This window comes from Bacidia gigantensis (assembly GCF_019456465.1).
Source record: "Bacidia gigantensis strain McMullin 20006 chromosome Unknown contig_246, whole genome shotgun sequence".
In the NCBI taxonomy this organism is placed as follows: domain Eukaryota; kingdom Fungi; phylum Ascomycota; class Lecanoromycetes; order Lecanorales; family Ramalinaceae; genus Bacidia; species Bacidia gigantensis.
This window is the reverse complement of record NW_025408602.1, coordinates 1,365,564-1,388,423: the sequence shown is the minus strand read 5'-3', so window position 1 is coordinate 1,388,423 and position 22,860 is coordinate 1,365,564. Positions and strand designations below refer to the sequence as shown.

Sequence of the window (22,860 nt, the reverse complement as noted above, 5' to 3'; positions counted from 1 at the left end):
TCGCTGAGTGGGAAAGGGGAGAGCGTGGCGCTTGGCGGCGTCCTCTGTTGGTAAATGGAACGAGCGGGTGTATGATACCGAATACGTGAACAAGAAAGGTAGGCTCAGCGATGTAAAATAGGTCGAGAGGGTACAGAGTAAATGAACCTGCTCAACTTGTCTTGGAGTTTTCATTCACTGTCCTCCTCCACTACTCGAAGTCGCATCACTACTCTCTCCTTGCGACAGCTGTGGTCTCTTGACTGCCCTCACATCCGACTTCTCAGTAGCTCGCTTTTCCTCGTCGCCGCTGCTGCTACTGCTCGTGTCGTCGTCATCTGGTACACCCATCCTCATCTTTCTATTCTGCCTTTTTCTCTTCTTTCCTTTCCTTGGTGCCTCGCCATCCTGTTCCCCACCTTTCGCTGCGCCATTCCTTCTACCAACCTTCCCATTGGCAGCATCATTAATACCATTCGTGATATTTCCCTCTCCAGTTTCGCCAAAGACAATCTTCTTACCTGTCCCCTGCTTCGCCCCGTTTAGCCTGGTGGCGTCTCGTCCGAGCATCCATCCATTCCTTCTGCCTTCCTCGCCGTCCCACGATCCCGCAGATCGTTCAGGATAGGACCCATTTGTCTGCGGCGGCACCGACAGCGATGGCGGCTTCACAGGAGGGATTTGGGTTTCTTTCTCCCCAACAGCCCATAGCGCAGCCTCCGCCCTCTTCCTCTTTTGGAGACGGCGCTCCCATTCTTTCTTTTCCAGTCCAAATTCGAACTCTCGATCCTCACGCTCGTATTCCTTTTTTTTCAGTATCCGTTTGAATTGCTTGACATATGCTAGGTACTCGACTTTGTGGCGAGCTTGGCAGCCCGTGTCTGCTTCGAGGGGAGTAGACCTCATGGATTCCCTGTCCGTGACACTGTCTTGTTGCTCCACAGTGTTGAGTTCGCCGCCTATTTTGTCGGTGGCGATGGAGTTAAGCCATGCAGCATCAGCTTCACGTATCTCGAGAGCCTGCTCCCTTAACTTTTGACGAGCGCTGAAGCTTTTCAGGCCTGGGAGATAGGAGATAAGGGCAGCGTCGTAGGTTATAGGTATGTCGGAAACTGAGAACACTTTTTGAAGGATATGATGTTCTTGCTTCTTTGAAAACTTCCAGATTGAGGGCGAGTCATGGTAGGTAGAGAGGTAGGTGAGGTAGGATGGAAGTGAATCTGAAGGTTGAGGCTGGGTGGTCTGATGGGGTGAGGTCTTGGGCTTAGTCTTTTTCTTTTTGGTCCTCTTGGGTTCACCTGGGAGAGTGTGTGACGGTGCTTTGGTGATCTGCAGTTCGGTTTCTTGATTTCGAGCTTCGCCGGAAGCAGAATTGGGAGACAAGCTTACAGAGCCATCAATTTTCTCCTTCGACAGGTTCTTCGCTTGCCGTGAGGAGAGCCATGCCTTGTAGATTTGCTTCACGCTATCGCCATCTTCAATCTTCGTCTCCGGAGTGAAGGATACAGACTTGCGCTTCTGTGTCGAAGAGCCGGTTTCCCCCACAGGAGCAGGGCTGTCTATCGGCAGTCCACTTGATTCCGCGGAGCCACTGGAGCCGATGTTTCCATTTTGCGCAGTCTTACGCCTTTTTCGTGGGCCATCAATGTCACCAAGGTTGTCAGTTACAGCTGAGGGCGTTGACTGTTTCGCGTACTTCAGCTTCAAGCCCAATTTCTTCCACGCTGGAGTATGCCCTTGCGGAGTCATGAAATTCGCTTAATGTGGTCGTGAGCAACCAAGCTATTCCTCATTCACATCCTCAGGTAGGCGTCCCAATTGCGGTCTACAATTGGCAGAACGCGTTGCGGGATGCATGGCACAATATTTTCCTGCACCTTACACATCAGAGCTCGGCTAGCGGCCGCTAGTTCTCGATCGAAAAGGGGTTGGCATGTAGCTTCACCAACTGGGGTCCTGGCTTATGGGGAAAGATCATGAGTTAAGGAATAAATCTCTTAGACTTGAAGCTAGTCTCTTCTGTACGTATGTCATAGACCTCATCTACTCACAACCCATCATGTTCGCAAAGAAACCATCCCTATGCCGCTCAATCGATCGTCAGACCACGAATTATTCTGTGAACCACAATGCCTCAGGATCCTTTCATGATCACTCTCTCAAACTGTGTCCCTCTCACTGCTCCTCCACTCATGGAGGTCCGTACGTTTCTCTTGAAGCCTTCTCTATTTGACCGTAGATCCTCCGCTGCCTCCTTGTTCAGTGGGTCCGATGCGTTTGGTTCGAGGTACAGAAACTGTAGTCCATTAGCCTTGCTTGGAACCGAACATCACGCCGTGCGACCTCGTTGCTGCTCCCACGTACCTGTAGTCCTACAATCACGGCGTTTAAATTCAACACAGGTTTCCAGTCCTCCCTTAGAATGTTCAGGCAGACGTTGCCCTCTAAATCGATGTTTGGGTGGTATATCTTCTGCTTGCACTTGACCTTCGGAGGGTCATGGGGGAAATTCTGGTTGATGGCAAAGTTGAAGAGGAACGATCCTCCCTTGTACATCCCTTCGTCAGGCTCGATAGTGAGAGTGAAATTGAGTATGTCATCGGGATTGGGAAAGGTGGTCTTCATCGTCCTTCCGAGCGTGCCCTCCAGCTCCTGTAGGTCTGGCGTAATCGAATATTAGCATGCTAGAGTCCCCGACTGCAGACCTCATCAGTAGCGATAGACCTTTCTGTACCCTCAACTGTGCCGCCGTGACCTTTTTCTTCTTTTGCCCCACTCCCTCGGCATTTGCATCCTTTTGCTGCTGTTGTTTCTGTGAAAGTCGCATTAATCTGTAGGATTTCTCATTACAGCGTATTAAAAAGAGAGCCATACCATGGACCATATTTTCAACATTTTCCGTTACTCGGTGGAGAGATGGTAGAGGGAAGGAGGGATGGTTGGACAAGAGGCAATAGAAGAGGTAGTAATTACAAATTCGTATTATTGAAGACTTGGATTGCGTCTGCCTGGTGTCGCATGACACTTATCTCGTTTGTAACGCAAACACTAGTATGATGGCATCGCCGGGTGCTGTCAAACGTATTGGCCTCAACTTTTTAGGACGTAGGTATTTCACAACTCTAAGGGTACGCTGGTCTAAATTTTGGGTTCACAGTGAACGTTCATTCCTTTTCATCTTCAATTTGGGCGTTTCAAACACCATGATCGCTAATATTGCAAGATCCCAAGGGCATTAATTGCCAGCTGCACAGAACAACTTATTGCCGGTATTCACAGCTGATATGCACACGTCGTAAAACACCCCTGTACAGCATCCAGCCGAATTTGGTGCCTGAAGCCGGCACTCATCTCCGATTGAAGCAACATAACAGCCCTGACTTCCCCAAAAACCAGCAGCAACCAAGGAATCGCACAACGGAGAGGCCTGCGGTCGCCCACAACAAAGCCTGGAAGAAATGTGCAGTTCTTTGATTGGCTCCACTCTGCAAATGCTGTCAGTTTTCCTTCTTGTGATCAGAATCGTGGAGACATACCGAGAGCCCAAATTTGTCAAAACTTTCGCTAGTAATAACAACTGCGAGCAATGCGTTAGAGAAGATCCAAGCAGTAACCAACTTCGTTCTGAAGCTTTTGTACGAATCGTCCAGGGTCTTCTTCTCGACAACAACAGGGTCTTTGTATTCCTGCAGTGCCCTCTTGACGGTGACTTCAAATTGACTATCAATATCTGCCTGTGGTTTGTCCGGTTCCTCAATGACCGCTGCCTTTCCATCTCCGGATTTGGTTGTTTGTGCAGACGGTAAGACGTCTGCCTTGTCCGAGCCTTTTGTTCCCCAAGAAACATCATGCCAATTACTGAAGGCATAGACCATGAGAATGTTGATGTAGGATGACATAGTCAAAAGGTATTGAGGGAACGAGGTGAACATGTGCCACGGGTCAAGGTACATGAAGGAGGCGACAAAGTACAATCCGAATGTGGCGACGAGGGCGATAATGATGATCCCTACGCTGGATGAGGAGAAGAAGGATCTGAAAAACGGGCTCACTCCATCGTCGAGGTCGATTGAGGTCTGTCCCTCCTTGTGAACCGTAAAAGCACGAATGACCAGATACAAGGATAACACGATTAGGTATAGTTGAATGACTGCGAAGACGATGAAAGAGCTGATGTATGTCCATCGCGAACTAATTGCCATGTCAGTCAATCATAGTCAAAATTTGATCGCTGAGCTTACCCCTTTGGTCGATTTCCTAATGCAAGAATAAATTGCAGCATGACGTACGCAAGATAGAGGTACTTGAATACGGTATTGACAATGGGAGTTACCGTATTTCCAAAGGGAAACGCGTGATTGTCATTTGCCTGGCCGGGGAGGCCGACAAGATCCATGATCACGCTGGTCGTAAGCCAGAATGCCGCTACCATGTTTTGTCAGTTAAATGGCCCAGCAGAGGTTAAGTTGGCTTACCTAAAGCAAACCACGCGAGAATCACAGAGAACACGTTGTACAGCATCTGTACGTGGAAGAAGATCATGCGGACTATATTGTGACTGCTCTTATACATCCTTCCGAAGTGCATCAACGAGTATATGCTTGCTGCGAAGGAGCCATTTAGCCAGCGGCGGCGTTGACCAATGAATTCGGGAGCCCCTTCAGGTACATCAGTCTCAGCTTTAGATGCTTTGACGTAGGTTAAATGCCATTTGGCCCCGGCTTTGGCAACGAGCTCAAAGCAAAGGATGCGGTCCTCGGCCAAGAACATATTCTTCTTGAAGATATTCATATTCTCGATGCCTTTCCCCTTGTTGATAAGAGTTGCTGTATGGTCTCCATGGAAATATTGCTCGAGGGGTCTGCCCATAATTGCACGGAATCGGTAGGCCGAGAATGCTCCTGGTAACACGCTCACATAGCCAAAGGAACTCTCCAAGGGCTTGTCCAAAATGTTGCTGATTTTGTACTCAAAATTCTGCGAAGCCACAAGTGGGTTTATAAGATTTCTCCAGCCCGGTCCTAACATAGCATGGATCTCCCCACAGGCTCCACCGAGATCTTTGTCGTTGTAGAAAGCCTCCCAGAGAGCCAAGAGGGATTTTGCGCCAGGTTTCGTCCCGGCGTCAATCAGGATGCATACTTCCGGGTTCAAAATGCGACCAAAACCATTGAAGAGCCACCTGTGGGAATTGATCTTCTTGCTATTCTTCTGCTTCAAGCAGAAAATCATTTGCACAGGCGGTAAAGTGGCGGGACTTTCATCTTGAGGCTGAACTAGCTTCTGATTTGCCGTCACGGAAAGTTGGGTAGTGTATTCGAACTGTCAAAGTCAGCGACCCCATATCCTTCACCTTTCAAGCTCAGACCTACAATGTGTGCAACAGTCTCTTTACCATCAACGTCTTTTTTCATGATACCGTCTTGATAGATACCAACAGTTGCGAGGACATCAAGAGTTCCTTTGTCGCATGGATCGATTCCATCGAAAATCAATGCCACTACTATTTTCTGCCAGGCAGGCCCACCTTTGTTCCAGAACTCAGTCCTTTTGATATTCACGATGTCCCGAATGTTCTGCATGACCCCATGCAGGGTTCGAGCTGTCAAGACCTTGTCTTCATTATAGTATGTAATGGCGATCAAAAGTTCTGTATGTCGATTATACATTGCAGGTCGGAGATTGTAGCCATTCTTAAGTGTGAACTCGTTTGGATCGCACGTCGCGGCAGTATCTATGCGCCATTAGCATCGGTTCGTTTACATTAGGACAATGTAGTACATCTCAAATGGGTGAATTCTTCGCTTCCTCCTTCCAGATCATTACGGTACCTGGCCTGGACAGCGTTCTGGATAGCACTAGGGACGGGATAATCAACGCTCAGGACTTGGCCCTGAATGAGCTTGACTTTTCGAGTTGCATATCGTTTCAAGCTCGCTCCAGGGGCTTGTCTCTGCCGCCATGCTTCAGTTGACCCGGAATCGCTCCTTTCATACGGAGATGGGGTTCGTCCTGGCACGCCAAAGGCGGCGGTTGGGTCTTGGAGGTAGTTTTCGTGATAGCCACCGCTGTGTGAAGTTGCTGAAGATTTACCATCGCCAACATATGATTCAGATAACGTATAGTTAGAGGCTGGTCGGACGGGTGGAGTTGCTGTTCGCGAGTGGGGCTCATCGAAAGGTCCTGCGAAAGGACCGTGACCTTCGTGCAGTAGAGCTCGTTCATCCTCCTCGTCAGAATTATCATGCGGAGGCAAATGGTATTGCTAGGCACAGGTCAGTCCCGTCCTTAACATCCCGTCTGCTCCGCTTACGTTTCCTGGGGGCATATCTTGCAGTCTGTGCCCGTCGCCATAACCTCCTCCGGGAGGGCCTTGATAGGCCATTCTGCTCTTCCTCTTAAGTGCAAGGGCGATTACAGGCCTTCAAAAATCTGTTCAGGGGAAATGGCACGGTGTGGAGTGATCCGGATTGGGAGAACAAAGGCAGGGTGTTTGAGGATAGTCGTCGGATGGTCGCCTGGACCCTTCAATGCAATGAAATGTGTCAAGAACGACGAGACGTCGCTCTTCCACTCATTTGATGGACGAAATGAGGCTGAGTGGTAGGATTGGAGGTTTAAGCAAATAGAAATATCCTACTTAGGGGGATGTTTGGATAAAATATCCCCTGCTCCTGCGCCAAGAAATCGAGAGGGGTGGCGCGACTAAGATATTCGTGTTTCTGCAACCGCTATACGATATTTGTGATTGGCATTTATATTCCAGCGTCGTTCGTGAATTGGTGAGAAACCTCGGTGATATCTTGTATTATTATCTCGTGGACATCGTGCCCTGTCTATAGGGTCTTCCATAGGACTGTTCTGGCCTCCATAAGGCAAGCCTCACCCAGCTGGATTTCCCACTGAGGCTTGTGGGTGGCTTCGCCGATTCCCAAAATAGCTACACGGTCTCCCAGCTGAAAACATCTGGTCAAGCCTTTGAGAATACTACCTGTTTATTGCTACCGCAACGACGGACTCAGCTACAGTCACGAGAAGTTATTGCAAGACTTCGACTAGCTTTGTACCCTTTGGTTGTGCCCTATGCAAGTGGAAGACCTTGATCCACAGGCATAACCTATATTGACGCTGTTAAGGGTTATAGGGAAGATGCGGGTCATGACTGCGCAGTTGACATCAGATCGCAACTCGTAAAGATAGAGCAGATGAAGGGATGATGTTCCTGGTCTTTAGGGCGGCCTCAACAGCGTAGTGATCTATGTCTGAGAACATTCCTCCCATTGTCAGGTGATCGATTGGTTGATTATAGCATGGTCATAATAATCAGACGCTGAGCTGTCACCGTAAGCACTCTCCCATAAATGGACAGCACTATCTGCTCCGAATGCCTGTCAACCAATATGCTCGACAGCCACTGCCAGTGTCGCCAGTGTCTAAAGTCGACCCATATGTTGCAACTTCGTAGCCCTTCTGCCACTAGTGCCCGTCGAGACATATTATAAGGAAAACGGTCATCGCTTGTCATTATTATGCAGGTCAACTCTAACGAATTGAGAAACTTCACGCCGCGCTCGGAGATATGTGATACGATCTGGAAGGATTTTAGTCGAACAAGACGGCACGCTGAAGCAGGGACGGCCGTTGATAGAACAATCCGGGGGTCAAGCGGCAGTAAGTCGCATGCATTGATGCGCTTGGAAGACCCGACGCCAGATCGCCGACCTTGCTTTGCAAATTGAAGGGGGATCTGTTCATTAGTAGTGTTGTCAAGAAAAGGAAGCGAAGGCTTGCTAGAGTGAGGCACGACTTCAGACCAACAGGAGGAGGAGTTGTGACTAGTGACAGTTGTAGTTGTGCTTGCGGAAGAGAGGCTCCAAAAGCCTCCCAGTCGTGTTTTCCGGAGTCTCCACCTGCGTCCAGGCGAGGAGCAGGCTGGAGCGCAATTCCGGGTGGAGCCTTCGAGAACGCATACTGTCCCTTTCTGATTTGTTGGTCCAACTTTAGGTGCCTTAGTCTTTGGTATTTAGTGCCTGAAGAGGTGTTAGATTTGTGCCGCTAGTCTTAGACCACCGTTCGTCGCTGTACCTGTTCTGCCCAGCCCGTGGGTGACTTTCGGTCAGCACAACATAGTCCACTCTTCCCCTCTCCCTCCTTCCCTTCCTCGACAGACGCCCATCGACAATCACCAGGTCCTCGCGAGCGCCTGCCAGATTGATTTCACATAAATAAGAAGTCAAGAGAAGGAAGTTGACGCGAAGCGCGGCTCAGAACAACCGTTCGATAGGGGTTTATGCGACCGACTGCGCCGCTCCTAAATTCACCACTGCCTTCTACCACCCGAACATCCACCATATCTTCCCGCACGCCTATGTGACAACGAGAAACAAAAGTGCTGCTCGGAAAGTTAGAAAACGCTGTTCAACATTCATTCACGGCATTGGTCTTGAGGTGCTCCTTTAAAGACTCAATATCCTTTGTTTCTCAACGATCTAGAACAACAACCTCTCAGCCCAACGGCAGACAGCCAATTTTCACTTGACCACCACACTCGTTCCATCACTCGCTTCTCTTCCGAGTCATTCATTTTCAATTGATTATAGCCAATTCATCTGCGAACATGCTCCACCTGGTATAGCATATTGGCAAAACTTGCGCAACAACCGCGATGGCGACAATGGATCTTGGTCGCCTTGGCCGTTTTGGTAAGAATCAAGTGGCTCCGGGGGTCTGTACAACCATTAACAGTCATAGACGCCGATCTTTCCAGCCCTATGCTCTTTCGGAGATGTGCTACTTGCCCACCTCAGCCGCCCCCATGTCCTCAATGCGAAGCGAACGAAGTCTGTACGCTCCTGGGTGGGGGATGCGATAGTTGCCCGATCACAAATTGTACGAAGATTGGTGCAGATGACAGTCCCCCTTCTGCACAATCAGGTCCGTCACCAGCGGGTCCGATTGCGGGCGGTGTTATAGGAGGCATTGTCTTCGTGTGCTTTGTTACGTTTATGGTTTGGACATTCTGTATCAAGAGGAGGAGAAGACAACAAGCGGACGAAGAGCCATGGCAAGAGGCAGAATACGAGAAGGAAGGAGACGATTTCCACTCACACCGACGAGGGCGGTCCTCAATGCATTCAGTACGATCAATAGCATCGACTGTACTGACGAGGGCCTCCAATGTCATCCAGATAGCATACATACCTGGCGTCACTAACAGATCCGTCGAGTCAACACCAGACCTCATCCCTCCAGTGCCACCAGTGCCCGCTCTCTCTACCTTTGGTTCGGCTGCTGGAACTCCTCATCCACCTCAAGACGAACATTTCTTCATGCCGAGTGACCTTCGAAACTCGACGTATTCTGACTACACCGTTGACCGGACATCATATGCCCGGACAAGCATGTCTCCCAGCGTTGCTAGAGGGAGCGTTCCGTCCACCGCTTATAGGGGCAGTGCAATCGTCAACACCTTACCTGCGCAAACTGCTGTCAGAGGCAAGGCAAATCCTGTAGCTGTCAGACCAAACGATCGAGGCAGCCCGTCTGATCGATCTAGATCTGGCTCCCCGGCAGTCCCGGCAATTGAGAAGGCACAATTAAGAAATAACACAACCAGCCCGATAGTCGCTCGATTGGGCGTTCCGAAGGCGGTCACTGTGACGAGATCGACTGGTAATCTGGCCGCCGCTGCTGCTGCGCAGAAAGGCGCTAGTCCAGTGGGAAGTGAAAAATCAAAAGCAAGTTCAGCGAAAAAGGAGGAGCGACGAGTCTCTATTGCCGATTCGCGGCATGACGGCCACTCGTCAACTTTTGACGACGTTTCAAGCAGTGACGATGATTCACCGGCTGATCAAAGCCTCATGGGCCACGATAAGCTACCTCGATTCTCCAGGTTAGACGCCAACGACAATGTCCGTTCTCCATCTTCCGCACCAGATCTTCGTCTCGTACCGTCACCTCTTCAGCCTTCCTCCTCTCCAGACACTCTTGGTAAAGCTAGGAAGCAAAAACACAAAAGATCGGGGAGCTTAAATCAGATAATAGAAGAAGCTACTCGAAAGGCTAGAAAAGAGCCTAGGCACGGTGGGCTGGGCAGCGTTGGAAACATATTTGAGAATCCGTCGAGGGCGAGAGACATCGATGGATCGAGAGAAGGCCCCTTTTCGGATGCCCATGCAGCGAGGACACCATAACGATTATCTTTTTATCTGCATTTCACGTCGAACCAAAAGCTTAGGGGACCTGACGACGGCTTTGGTGTAAACTACATCATTCTCCACGGCGCTTACGGTTGTTTCATGGTGGCTGCTGCGTTCTATGAGCTTTGGACGGGGTAGGCACCCACTTAAATGTATTCCACGATCTGGTGGGGCTTTTGTGACAACTAAAGATTATACCTAATTAGATCCAATCTACTTCTATTCACTAGCCAAAAGAAAACTTCGTGCAGTTGGCAGATTATGGCAATCGCATCAGCCAGCTCATATGCTCAACTAATTCTTATGAGTCTTAAATATCCACCTATGAAGGCACAGATACTGTGTTAGTAGACTATCAAAGTGAAGCCCAAAGATGGGGCGTGACACTAGTATTTCTAACACAAACATCAATGCTTCGAGCGCCCTTGCATGGATCCTGCATTCAGCGACGGCTAGAAACCAAAACGGTGCGTCTTTTGAACTTGGCATCTTCTTCCTCTTTCCATCATCCGACCCACCTTCATTATTCCAATCGTCAGCTCACGTCGAGACCGACAATGGCGCCCAAATTAGACGGCTATTTCAAACAGTAAACACTCTGCGTCTTGCACAGAAACATATTGCTAATTATTCGTAGAGTAGACAAGTTGTCAGAAACTTTCATTGACCGTGAGTGATGCTTTCGGCACATGGAGAAGCCATTTACTCACGTTCATAAGGCCTCCGCAAAGCCGTTGCCATTCCTTCGATCTCAGCAGATGATGACCGCCGGCAAGATGTCGTCAAGGTCAGCAAAACACCTCTTTACTTGAAGCATAGCCACGGGCTTGCCCTGACAATTCCATCCGCTAGATGTCCGAATTCCTCGTCTCCGAACTTACATCCCTAGGCGCACACGTCGAGTCTCGTCCGCTTGGGCCACAACCAGGCAAAAGAGATCTCGATCTTCCTCCTGTGATAGTCGCCCGCCATGGCTCCTCCCCAGACAAGCGCACAATCCTTCTCTACGGCCATTATGACGTTCAACCTGCCCTGAAAGACGACGGATGGGCGACCGAGCCATTTGCCCTGTCCATAGACGATAAAGGACGAATGTATGGCCGTGGCAGCACAGACGACAAAGGCCCAGTGCTTGGTTGGCTGAATGCAATACACGCGCACCGAGAAGCTAGAATAGAGCTACCGGTGAACCTGCTAATGTGCTTCGAGGGTATGGAAGAATATGGTTCAGAAGGCCTCGACGACTTCATAGAAAAGGAAGCAAAGCCAGGCGGCTTCTTCGCTGATGCCGATGCCGTTTGTATCAGTGACAATTACTGGTTGGGGACCGAAAAGCCATGTCTTACATATGGCCTGCGAGGCTGCAACTACTACAGCGTGGCGATCAGCGGGCCTGGACAAGATCTTCACAGCGGAGTATTCGGCGGGTCTGCGCAGGAACCGATGACGGATCTCATGCGCGTGCTTGGTAGCCTGGTAGATACGAACGGCAAGATTAAGATCCCGGGCATTAATGAGATGGTCGCCCCCCTCAGTGAGGAGGAGAAGAGCATCTACGGCGGCATATCCTACACCATAGACAACCTTCACGAATCCATAGGTAGTACTACGGGCATCTATGAGGACAAAGAGAACACCCTCATGGCACGCTGGCGGTATCCTTCCCTCAGCGTCCACGGCATCGAGGGCGCCTTCTCAGCCGGCGGGGCAAAGACCGTCATCCCTGCCAAAGTGATAGGGAAGTTTTCAATTCGCACCGTGCCGGATATGGAGAGCGGCAAAGTGGACGAATGCGTCTTCAAACACGTCAAGGAGGTCTTTGCTGCTCTAACCTCGAAAAATACGTTGGATGTACAGCTCATGCATGCGGGCAATTGGTGGGTAGCGTCCCCAAAGCACTGGAACTATACGGCCGCTGCGAAGGCCGTGGAAGCAGTATTCCATACGAAGCCGGACCTGACAAGGGAAGGAGGAAGTATCCCTGTGACATTGACATTTGAGAAGGCGACGGGGAAGAATTGTTTATTGCTACCGATGGGCAGTTCGACGGATGCAGCGCATAGTATAAATGAGAAATTGGATCGGAGGAACTATATTGAGGGGACCAAGTTGTTGGGGTCATATTTGCATTACGTGGCTGCTGAAGAGCTGGGTGGGTAGGCGTGTGTAGGGGAGACTCGATAGGATAATCTTGACGATAGTGAAATGACATTCTGCATGCAGATTGCACTGTAGAGTTTGAAATCATTTCGTTTCTAGAGTCGATCGCAGGTGCATCCGCAGATGTCCAACTCCCCCCACTCCCGTTAAGTGCTCATCATGACATAGCCATCTCGGCCTGCAGTTTCCGTAACTCTTCTTCCTCGTCGTCTTCTTCCGTACGCACTTTCGTCTTTCCCTTCTCTGCATGAGTAACACCCGTGGTCAGCAAAAACTCTTCAAACAACTATATGAAATGAAGTCTCGAGGAGGAAACTCACTCTCTCCATTCGTAGCAACATGCTGCCTATCAAGCTCATCGCCTACCGGCACAGTGGTACCAGTCGATAACATCTGATTGTCCAGTTTCTCTTGCTCCATAGCCGCGAGTTCCCCTTCGAGTTCGTCCTCGTCGATCGGCTCGGTAATTGGCATGCTTGTGATTGCGGTGCCGATTTCTTGCGTAAGTTCGTGTTGTTCACGGAGTTGCTCCCTAAAGCACGGCAGTGAAAGACGTTAGCCAGAACTCTTGTCCAATTGCTTGTCGAAAAGGGAGCATTCGACGATGCTTATATGGCCATTTGGGTAACGTGGGACAAGATGAAACGTACATGGTGTTGTCCACATCCTCCATTGTCATCTTTCCGTGAATCTGCTTCATCGCCTGCCCAGCATTCTTCATGGCTGCTAGGGTCTCCTGATTTATGTTCGCGGATTCTATCGAGTATATTTGTTGTTCCAACATCTGTATCTGCCCTGCCGTTTGCTCCAGAGAGTGTTCGTGTTGCTTCTTCCTCTTGAGAGCGTTTCGCGCAGCTGAATGTTGAGCAGAACCCGCGTTAGTAATGTTCTTTTCTCAGAGCTTTGCCACTCCTAGATTATCGTGTGAAGATCGTAACCGAAATCCGTGGGACTTTCCCGGGTCTGGCAAGGTAGATCGAGGGTATTAACGTACCAGTTTTGTTGCTCGTGACACTCTCCCTAGCAACCTTATCTTGCTGGGCCATCTGACTTTCTAAATGCCGTTCCCTTTTTTGCAGCATATCCAGTTGCTGCCGCAGGTCCAGTATAGCTTTCTTCGGCGCATCTTTTCGGCTTTGGGCTGTTTGCCCGCCAAACCAGGCGCCCCACATGTTGACCAGACTTCTGTTGATCAGGGCTTGCTAGCCCAAATTGGAAGAAGGTCTCTAAGCCAGAGGGCAAAACTCCTCAACCGATATAGATCGAGATAGATCGACAGAGATGAGTTGGTGGTCGGGTTATCAGATGTTGCAAGGTCCGGTTCAAACGGCGTCGCGATATGTGTACAGGACGGGACCTCACCTCTTCTTGCGAGATAGTAACTACTGCCGGGTTTAGAGAGAAGGGGAGTGTTGACTTATCGTTCCGGGCTTCCTTAGAAATCATTGGAGAAAGCTTCAAGGCTCCAAAAGGTTGACATGACATACCGACCACGCTAAGCAAGTCACGTGCGCCTTTATTCAGTACCTTGTACGGTCTCTGCTTGACAACCCTTAGACACACATTACCCTCTGCGGAACCAAACCTGGCGTGCTACAGCAGAGTCGACGTGTAGGACTTTGATCAGTAAAGGACATGTAACATTGCTTGTATCGCTGCAATGAAGCACTTCCATGCGCAATTATGTCTACAGCCCCACCTGCGACTACGCTGACATTCCTCTCAAACCTACCGAACCTCGAGATAGGACGCAAGATCCGTTTCATTGGTTGTGTCACTGCCTATAAGACCGAAAGCGGCGTCTTGCGGCTTCAACATTCATATCCCTCTTCTCAGTCACGTACGATAGTAGCATTAGTCGACGTGAACCTTGTGCTCGAGAACTCAAAAAGAGAGGATCTAGAAATTGGATCCTGGGTAAACGTGATTGGTTATGTCGAAAAGACAACGAAGGAAAAGGAAGCAGCGCATAATACAAGCGACGAGAGAGAGAGAAAGCTAAACTCAGATCCAAATCGGAATCGTATGATTGACGAGATTAGCGTCCAAGCAGTCATGCTGTGGAATGCTGGAGCGTTAAAGATCACAGAGTATGAGAAAGCTCTAGAACAAAGATTGCGACCTTCTGGCGCGAAGACTTGAGAGAACGATTGTGCAAATGTTTGTATCTAAAATTTCGCGAATGTCGGCGAACACTAGGTTGTTCAGCTTCATTACACCCCAAGACTCCGAACCCCATCATATTGAATTTTGTAACAACAAAGGGTGCCACCCTAGATTTTCCTGTGACAAAAGTGACCACTCGATGCGCAGTAGCTAACTATATGTGCCTGTTGCAATAGCGCCCACGCACCACGTTATACAATCTTGATCATGATATGTCGTTATAGTTGGATCTATGCGCCGCTGTTCAATTAAACGTGCCGAGGAGTCAGACTGTCCGGCGGTCATCATTATCGACCACGCCCCGGCACATTCTGGTGACCATTTGGCAAACCCATGCCATATGGGTGTGCGTGTGGGTTGAATTCTTGCTGTTGTTGAAAGTACTGGGTAATTCCTTGGCTCTGTGAAATCGGGCAGTCTTTATGTTGGATGAGGAGCGTTTTCAAGCCAACAATCTCCTCTCTCAATGCATGAACCTGCGCTGTGAGAGAGTCGTTCTCGGTACTAAACATCTCCACCTTATTTTGTAAATTTTGCAACCATTGTTTCTTCCGCTGGCGACATTTGAGAGCAGCAACGCTATACAAGACCAATGAGTAGGGATGACGAGAATGTGGGACAAAGCTTACCGATTCCTCTCCAGAAAGTTTTTCCTCTTCTCTTCGTCGGTCATCTTGCGTGTGTCTTGAGGCTCTTCTTTGATATCCATGTCGTCATCATCAGAGTCCATATCCTGCATGTCATCCATGATGTCCAAGTTGCGCTGCTTCTTAGAGGGCGGCTGCTTCAAGGGATTGTCTTCTGCCTTACGTCTGCCGTTACTCGTACTAATATTCTTCCCGCCAGAGGACCTTTTGCCTTTTGATCTTGTAGCCATGCGACCCTCAGAACCTTCATCAGACAAATCTCCACTGCCATGAGTGGAGCCGTTCAAGCTTCCGTTCCGTGCATTGCGCATATTGGGTGACGTTTCTATATTTTGCCTCTGATGGTTAGCCGTGTTATTGTTGAGGGATGAATATTGGCTTGCTTGTTGACCATTGGTGGCTTGTGCGAGAAGATATAATCCATTGGCAGCATCGTTATCGTGTTGACCGAAAGTCGATTGTGGGGCCGGTTGCTGCTGTAATAGAGGATCCATTGATGAGGCTGGTATATTCTTACTCTCTTGAGGAGCTGATGAGTTGCCACCGTACTGCTTATTTTTGTTCGCGGCAGCAGCGTTAATGGCAGTTCGGTGAAAGTCAATGGTGCTGGGAGTTGCGCCACCACCTGCCAGTGATTGGATGAATGCTTGTGAATTTGGGCTAGGAGCTGGAAACATAGACCCTCCCCCACCTGGGGTCAGGCCCGTCCGTAAGGATGATTCGTTTGGTGTCACACCAGGGAAAGCAGTTCCAGCTTGCGGGCCGAAATAATCCGTACCCGATCCAACGGGACCTCCCAGCATAGCAGGACTCAAAGGCCCTGCCCTTAATGATGAGGCGAAATTATAGCCACTTGTAGATGATCCCTCTGGTTGAAGCGGTGCGGGCGATGTCAATGCAGCGACAGGAGGCAAGAGCGACTTGCTGTCCGATGCTTCAGATGATGGTTGCCCGAACGACTTTTCAAACGGATTAGGCTCTTGCGAAAAATGTGCGCCTTCTTGCTGTGCGCCGGAGAAATAGTCTACCTGCTTGCTCTGCGACTGGGGTTGGGAGGGTCGAGGAGGAGGCGCAAGCGGTCGCGAGGCAGCATTAGACTCTGTGGAATTTCTGTCGGCTTGTTCTGGCCGTTTTGAGCCAGACGACTGAAGGTCTACGAACGAGTCAATTTGATGGAGATAGCGAGGGTGGTTGCGGGCTTAATCAAGGAATGACGAACCTCCTCGAGCAGGAGAGTTTCTGGACCGTCGGTTGGAATCCTTCTGCGATTGTTCTGTTGGGTCGCACGACAAGATTAGCGAAAGCCATTACGGTAATGAAGATGATGATGACGATGGAAACGAAGGATGACAATAGTTCTGATGACGATGCGCCGTTGAGCGCACCAAGGGCCAGGTGGACAGGAGGTCGACAGATTGCGACGATGCAGCGACGAGATGGCTCGCATCAGGGTTGTGGCAGGTGGGTGATGATGACGTACCTTCAAGGTTGGTAGCCACGTTCTGACTATCCATGGACAGTGATGATGGCAGATGCGTGTTTGGATGCGCAACCGCAGCTGACATGTTTCCAATCTGGAGAGATGACGACAACGGCTCTCCGAGGAGCGCCCGGGGGGGGGCACGCAGGGAGCCGGGAGGTGGAGACGACGCTAGCGAGAGCGAGTCTGGTCTCTCCCTCTCTCGTCTATTCCCTTAGGGGCATTGATCGCAAATAAAAGTCAGCTTAGCGGGCGGAGGATAATGCGGGCGTGTCTGTGTTCACGTTCAAGCAGGATGACGAACAAATGATGTAGGGGGAGGAGGCGAGGGGGGAAAAGATTTCATCAGGAGAAGCCTAAAAGGGGCGCTATAGAGAATGCCGAGCCCACTACTCCCGAAGAGGCTAGCCCCATTTCGGCGCTCCTTTTTCCGTCCCGAGGTCTCCTCGAATATGGATGTGCCTGCCGTCGCCATAGCTCGTGGTCCCCTGGGGAGATACTTCGACAGAACAAAGCGGAGCTCCTGATAGTTGCGTGCTTCTCAGGTGAGTATTTTCTTACGCTTTGAGTTGGCGACGTGTGTATCCTTTCAAAGCAGCGCGTTTCCGTTTGTAATATGTCGTTGAATCAATGCTTCTTCCTTGTATTATATCTGTGTCCACGCCCTAGTTGCCATTCTTTAAGGAGCTTGGCAGGATCTGGTATTCGATGCTGAAGATTGGCGTACTCATGCCAGCCGAGAATAAGTCTTCGCTTTTCCCTTCTAATCGCTGCCTATGCTATTCGAGCACGGGAGGACCGTTCTCAAGCCCATCAAATCTCAAGTGCGTTATGGCTAGTGGAAGGGTGACATGGGGAAAGGTTCGGATGTGGGAACAAGGACCGGACCGCCTGTTGAGACTCAGTCGTTTCTACACAAAGCCCCACAACTCCTACAGAGCATACCATTTTCAATTCAGAAAGTCAATCGTATTGTGAGAAGTTCTAAAATCTAGTGCCCTGCTTGCTCCCACGAATCAAAGCTTTTAAACGTTATAACTTTTTTCCAAATCTATCTACATGTCATTCAAAGCATCGAGATCGTCCCTCGTAACCATTTCTGAAGGAAACGTTGGCGGTCCGGCACTTTGATGGCAGCGCCGGTCGTTGGTGTCAAATCCATCTCCCCTCAATGACCTGCTTCTCGGACATAGTTCCGGCGCTGTTGTACAGGGATGGGTTGGTTGACAAAGACATCGTTGACGCTGATGTTGCCAGATCTAGATAACATTCTCATCGCCTCCTTCTTTTCGTATTCAATGCTGAGCTGTATCAGATCTTCAATTTGTTCCTACAGAGGAGTCATTAGTGATTGCGCGCTTCTGGACAGCGAATATGGCCCCTTACCTTCGTCAATGGACTTCCCGGGTTGGTGATCATATAACCTTCTCTTTGCTGGTAAGAGAAAGGCCGTATGGTCGCGGACGGGCCAAGCAGCCGTTGATACCAGCTAAAGATCACCTGACGAGAGATTTGGTGGCCGGGCAGGAAATATGAAACGTGCTCTTCCTTCCGTCGTTTGGAAGAAGTGCACGTCGGAGGATCGTTGTAATCTAACATCGAAGAGTCGTACTGTGAGCTTCCATTATCTTGTGAGAAACTATTTGGGTAATATTGATCCTGCGAGTCGTAACAACTATAGGAGTTCATTGTGATTTGTTCAGTCCCCGGTGTGAAAGAGTTTGGAGAGACAAATATTGAGGACTTATCTTTTGCTCATGTCCTCTCCGCTTCCATTGTGTCTTTTATGTCCCATTGCAGCAGTGCGACCAAAGGCGAGGCTGTTGGAAGCTGTCATGCTGACAGCACATAGCAGGACAGGTGCGATACCATTAAGACGCCGCGGCCATTAATATACTCACTCTTCATCAAGGCTCCAACAAGAAGAGTGACTGTGTGTTTAGTCAAGAGATTGACTTTTTCGGTCAAGACACACGGAACTGATGGACCAGGGCGAGTGGCGGCAGTCCTCGTTCTGTCATTGGTCAATCAATAACGTGAAGCACTCGACTTGCCTCATGAACTGGAGATTAAAAGGTGTTTTGGCCGATTTTGTGACGCATTCACAATGGATATAAGAAGCTGATTTCTTGCCCTGTTTATGTGCAACCCGACTCACGGTTGTGGGCCCTGTAGAGCGTATGACACTGATGTCGACACACGCTTAGAAAGCTCTAGCACACAGGATGTACTTTCACGTCTCTCTTTTCCTATCGCGTGGACGCTGTCCCTACGTTATAAGACGATATTATGGTTTTTCCCACGTTTATACTCAGTTGAATTGGTTGCTTTCATTTTCAATTTCTGCTGATTTGTCGTTGCTATTCGTGCACCCATTACTGAAAGTCACTGACAGCTTGCAGATGAGTCTCCCGTGCTTACCCCTTTCTTTTGCCCCAACCACGCAAACAGGAGCTCATTTACTCCTCCTTCAGAGCTCAGGCCTACTAACTGGGCGATACCATATGTTCTGTATCTACAGACTCTTGCTCTATACCGATCTCAAAAAATACTTCTAGCGACCCGGGACGCTGTATAGCGGGCGCAAGAGCGATAGCCATGACTCATCACGGTATGAATCTACCAAAGATGCAGTGACAGGGCCGTCATTTGGATTACAGTTTGTTCTGGATAAACCAACGCCGCGCACGAACGAGCAAAATTTTGGGCGCTTCCTGCACACCTTGAGCATAATATCGGCCACACAGAGAACCATTGGGGGTCACATTGCCACCAAGGCTGTTACCTGTTGATTTTGTTCCTGAACTCTATGATGGCCGGTCTGACAGCAATCGTAGGGTCAAACGCGAGAACCAAACTTTACACGGAGAAATCTGCCACTCACTTGCACAGCCGGCAGCTTGCAGACAAGGCCAGAAAGACCTTCGGCGTCTTACGTTGCAGTATATGTCTCACGCCAGTCATGGTGCAAATTAGGGCGCGATTGAAGGATCTAAGAGTCATAGTCTGCTGTGAGAGGGGTTAAACAGACTTTTCAAAATCGAGTTTTCAAAAAAGGGCCATCACAAGACTTCGAGTGGAAGACTCAAGCTTTTTGGGGGCCTAGTGACAGGAGACCTCGAAGACTGTATTAATATTTTGCAAGACGACCCGGGTCCCCTAAGCCAATTGCAGACCCGACATACATAGGAATACCTTGCAATCGCTACCTGTCGAAGGTCATTTCTACGACCCCGGATTGAATTCCAACAGAGAAACATGCCAAAATGTGACCTCGCCATCACTACATGCCCCAGTGATTACCTTAAAGCGCCTGCCGTTTCCCCTGTGGTTGACTCAAGTCTTCCGTGGTGGGAGATCGCTGATGCTTCAAAGCCTTCTCATTACCAGCTCCAAATTCACCATTTGCCTCCGTAAAGTCATTGCGTGAATCAGGAGCGGCTCCAAAAGGCATGCTCTCCGCAACCTGTTGTGCTACCTCAGCAGCTCGGGATTGTTGAGGGAAATTCCGGGAGCCCTGCTCTGTAGGTGAATGAGGCGTTCCACGAACTCCAGAAAGGATCAGCCTCAGAGCAGCGATAATGCTTGCTTCTTGACGTAGATCGGCTTCGTCACTTAGCTCCGATGCAATTGATTCATCAAGAGCACGTTTAATGGCAGATTGGATCAATTTCTCACCAAGCACCTTATCTTCCAAATCTTCCATCAACGTTTTCTTGAATTTGATGACAGCCTCTTGGATCTGGTGTGGCAAATTATCAAATTTGGTAAGGTTCAACTGCTTCGCTAAAGATGAGCTACCACCGTGGAGGCTTACGGCGGGCTGCGAGCTATTGTAGAATGAATGCTGACTAGTATGATGCTGCAACGAGCCTGCGTGCGGCACTGCTTGAGGTGGTCCATTGTTTCCGTTCATGCCATTTACCGGGAAGTGAGGCTGATTAGGTTGAATAGAACCCTGGGAGACTGAATTCGGATCGTAAGGTGATTGGTATGTAGCGTCTGACTTGGCATTCATTATCATGGGAAATCCAGGGGCAGCGAATGGTGGACGAGGAGGCAGAGCTCCATGCTGCATTCCTGCTTGCATGCTGTAGCCATTTACCATCGGCATCGCGTTTGGTGGATATTGGAGACCTGAAGGCATTTGATTGTTGGGATATTGAGCTCCTGGATACCCATAAGGGTTTGGCGGGGGCTGCTGCGTCTGAGAAGGAGGATAGTATCGTGGCTGAGATGTTGATTGCGGAGGAGGGGTCGCTCGCCGTTTCTTCTCTTTCTCAATCGAGATTGCCTTGTTGATTCCCCACATATAGCCCTTTCCATCTCTCTCAAGCTTGCGAAAGGCTGGATGTTGACCAAGGTTATGCCGAACACTACTTTGCCAGCCATTTGTTGTGACCCGCAGTTTGAAATATGGATATTTACGTTCAATCGCCTTATAGATGTTGGGGAGCGCCATGCTACCCGTCTCTGAACTAGACAACGCGTCATGAATTAGCACGACATACGAATGTTGAGGTTTAGCTAATTGTTCTGGCGTGAACATAGATTCATCCAATACTGGCGAAGGTGATTTAGGCGGTTTTGGAGGCTTCTTGTCTTTTGGTGCTTTGGATGGTGGAGCTTGTTCTGGGGAAACGGATTCTGTCTGCTCAGTACTTTCTCTTGCTTTACGCCCTCCAGTTTCAGCAGCTGTCCCTTTGCGCTTGTTATATTTTCGTTTCCGAGGAGGCTGCATAGATGAGTCTTCCAGGTCCATTGCTTTTGGTATTTTGCCGTTGTCACGGCCAGAAAGTTTGTTCTTTCCTTTTGCAGTTCTCTTCGTCGTGCTCTTCGATTGATTCGAGAGTTCTTTCTCCTGTCGCTTCGACATGACCCCGTTTTTGGGCGGACGACCTGGTCTTTTACGCCCACCTCTTGCAGATATGGGTTGTATGTCAGGTTTGCCTTGCCCTCCGCCTCTTCTGCCCCTGGTCACTACTCCCTCGACTTCTTCGTCTAGCAACGGTTCTCCGTCTCCTTCGGCTTCGCCTTCAAGAAGCTCTAGAGGATTTTCGTCGTCGTCTGTCATTTCGGATTCTTCATCAGACCAGGCCCCCTCAGCACCCGTTTCCCCCGGTGGCGTATCTGGAAGACAAAAGCTAATGCCAATGCCGCCAATTTGAAGCATGCTGCCATTCACCAGAGGCTCAACCCCGCCTGCGGCAAACCATTCGTCATCCACAAAACCTCCATTTCTTCCCAGAAATTTGATCTCGAAAAAATCCTTCTCAAAGTTGAATTCTATTAGCACATGTCTCCTTGAAATGCTCTTCCATTTCAAGGGTCTTCCGTCGGCACCGATAGATGGGTGAATAGGGATGAAAGGGTATCGCTTGTGTGTAGACAATTCAGATTCGCCGTTTGGGAGGTCATCCGTTTGGGGTTCAGGGCTCTCCACCAGGTCGTTGTACATGATCCTGGGCGCTCTGCATGAGAGTGCTTGCGGAGCTCGACTGGGTGAAGAAGGTTTGACTATATCAAACCCTTGGGTACCTGATTCGTCTGGCGCTCGCTCCTGATACTGGCCGCTACTGACGGAGGTTCTGCCATTACTGGAATCCGGGTCTGCGATCGCGCGAGCTGGCACATTACCACGTCCGAGCACTACTCCATTTGTCGTCATATAAAAGTCACCATCATGGAATACAAGTTTGGCAAAGGCCTGGATTTTCAGTTGTTCGGGTTCTGATGAGATGGCGTCCTCTGTAGCAGAGGCACCACTGCCGTTGATACTGTCTTCTCCATCTGACAGGGGTAGCTGCACATCTGATGGCGGGGTGGTAGGTTCATCTTTTGGTTGCTGCTCGCCGTCCATGATTACTGAAAGCGTAGATGGATCTGACAGTGGGAGTGTTCGTCACATTCCACGGTGGCGAACGCGGTTAGGGCATCTAAACTACCTCGCAACACATACATTATTTCTGCGAAATCAAGCATAGACGACAATACAAAATCAAAAAGCCCTGTGCGAGTTCTGTGCGTGCTCCCTTTTCAAGTCGCTTAGAGGTGGTAGAATTAAACGATGGCGCCCCTGTACCACTAATCAAAGCGGAGTTTTAAGGTGGGCTTGCCAAGGCTTTAAGCCTTACCGAGGCTTGGCTTGAGGTTAGTCGAAAGGTGGCCGTACCAATGTCCGTTGCCGTAGGATATAATATTCCTTTATTTGGATTCAGAGCGACTCACA

At 49.6% G+C, this 22,860-nt stretch overlaps 9 protein-coding genes across 9 annotated transcripts; 3 read left to right on the top strand and 6 right to left on the bottom strand.

Annotated features, from left to right (window-relative positions):
- Positions 1 to 174: 174 nt before the first annotated feature.
- KY384_006064 (uncharacterized protein) lies at positions 175 to 1,728 on the bottom strand (the record flags this gene model as incomplete). The annotated part of the gene is made up of 1 exon (XM_044814560.1): positions 175 to 1,728. One exon carries the CDS (start codon positions 1,726 to 1,728, stop codon positions 175 to 177), a length of 1,554 nt encoding a protein of 517 aa, XP_044668710.1.
- A 385-nt stretch (positions 1,729 to 2,113) lies between these two features.
- Positions 2,114 to 2,874, bottom strand: UBC12 (NEDD8-conjugating protein ubc12; the record flags this gene model as incomplete). Its single annotated transcript, XM_044814559.1, has 4 exons — positions 2,114 to 2,275; positions 2,344 to 2,639; positions 2,704 to 2,791; positions 2,854 to 2,874. 4 exons carry the CDS (start codon positions 2,872 to 2,874, stop codon positions 2,114 to 2,116), a joined length of 567 nt encoding a protein of 188 aa, XP_044668709.1.
- Positions 2,875 to 3,476: 602 nt separating this feature from the next.
- On the bottom strand, positions 3,477 to 6,364 carry KY384_006062 (uncharacterized protein; the record flags this gene model as incomplete). Its single annotated transcript, XM_044814558.1, has 6 exons — positions 3,477 to 4,170; positions 4,221 to 4,404; positions 4,455 to 5,301; positions 5,352 to 5,713; positions 5,761 to 6,244; positions 6,293 to 6,364. 6 exons carry the CDS (start codon positions 6,362 to 6,364, stop codon positions 3,477 to 3,479), a joined length of 2,643 nt encoding a protein of 880 aa, XP_044668708.1.
- A 2,620-nt stretch (positions 6,365 to 8,984) lies between these two features.
- KY384_006061 (uncharacterized protein) lies at positions 8,985 to 10,172 on the top strand (the record flags this gene model as incomplete). Its single annotated transcript, XM_044814557.1, has 1 exon — positions 8,985 to 10,172. The coding sequence occupies one exon, from the start codon at positions 8,985 to 8,987 to the stop codon at positions 10,170 to 10,172; it is 1,188 nt and encodes a 395-aa protein (XP_044668707.1).
- Positions 10,173 to 10,735: 563 nt separating this feature from the next.
- KY384_006060 (uncharacterized protein) lies at positions 10,736 to 12,338 on the top strand (the record flags this gene model as incomplete). Its single annotated transcript, XM_044814556.1, has 4 exons — positions 10,736 to 10,767; positions 10,816 to 10,847; positions 10,898 to 10,965; positions 11,031 to 12,338. 4 exons carry the CDS (start codon positions 10,736 to 10,738, stop codon positions 12,336 to 12,338), a joined length of 1,440 nt encoding a protein of 479 aa, XP_044668706.1.
- A 157-nt stretch (positions 12,339 to 12,495) lies between these two features.
- Positions 12,496 to 13,510, bottom strand: SNF7 (ESCRT-III subunit protein snf7; the record flags this gene model as incomplete). Its single annotated transcript, XM_044814555.1, has 4 exons — positions 12,496 to 12,581; positions 12,659 to 12,870; positions 12,989 to 13,193; positions 13,333 to 13,510. The coding sequence occupies 4 exons, from the start codon at positions 13,508 to 13,510 to the stop codon at positions 12,496 to 12,498; spliced, it is 681 nt and encodes a 226-aa protein (XP_044668705.1).
- A 511-nt stretch (positions 13,511 to 14,021) lies between these two features.
- On the top strand, positions 14,022 to 14,480 carry KY384_006058 (uncharacterized protein; the record flags this gene model as incomplete). The annotated part of the gene is made up of 1 exon (XM_044814554.1): positions 14,022 to 14,480. The coding sequence occupies one exon, from the start codon at positions 14,022 to 14,024 to the stop codon at positions 14,478 to 14,480; it is 459 nt and encodes a 152-aa protein (XP_044668704.1).
- Positions 14,481 to 14,791: 311 nt separating this feature from the next.
- Positions 14,792 to 16,665, bottom strand: KY384_006057 (uncharacterized protein; the record flags this gene model as incomplete). The annotated part of the gene is made up of 3 exons (XM_044814553.1): positions 14,792 to 15,083; positions 15,134 to 16,304; positions 16,632 to 16,665. The coding sequence occupies 3 exons, from the start codon at positions 16,663 to 16,665 to the stop codon at positions 14,792 to 14,794; spliced, it is 1,497 nt and encodes a 498-aa protein (XP_044668703.1).
- A 3,270-nt stretch (positions 16,666 to 19,935) lies between these two features.
- KY384_006056 (uncharacterized protein) lies at positions 19,936 to 22,491 on the bottom strand (the record flags this gene model as incomplete). Its single annotated transcript, XM_044814552.1, has 1 exon — positions 19,936 to 22,491. The coding sequence occupies one exon, from the start codon at positions 22,489 to 22,491 to the stop codon at positions 19,936 to 19,938; it is 2,556 nt and encodes an 851-aa protein (XP_044668702.1).
- Between the last annotated feature and the right edge of the window lie 369 nt (positions 22,492 to 22,860).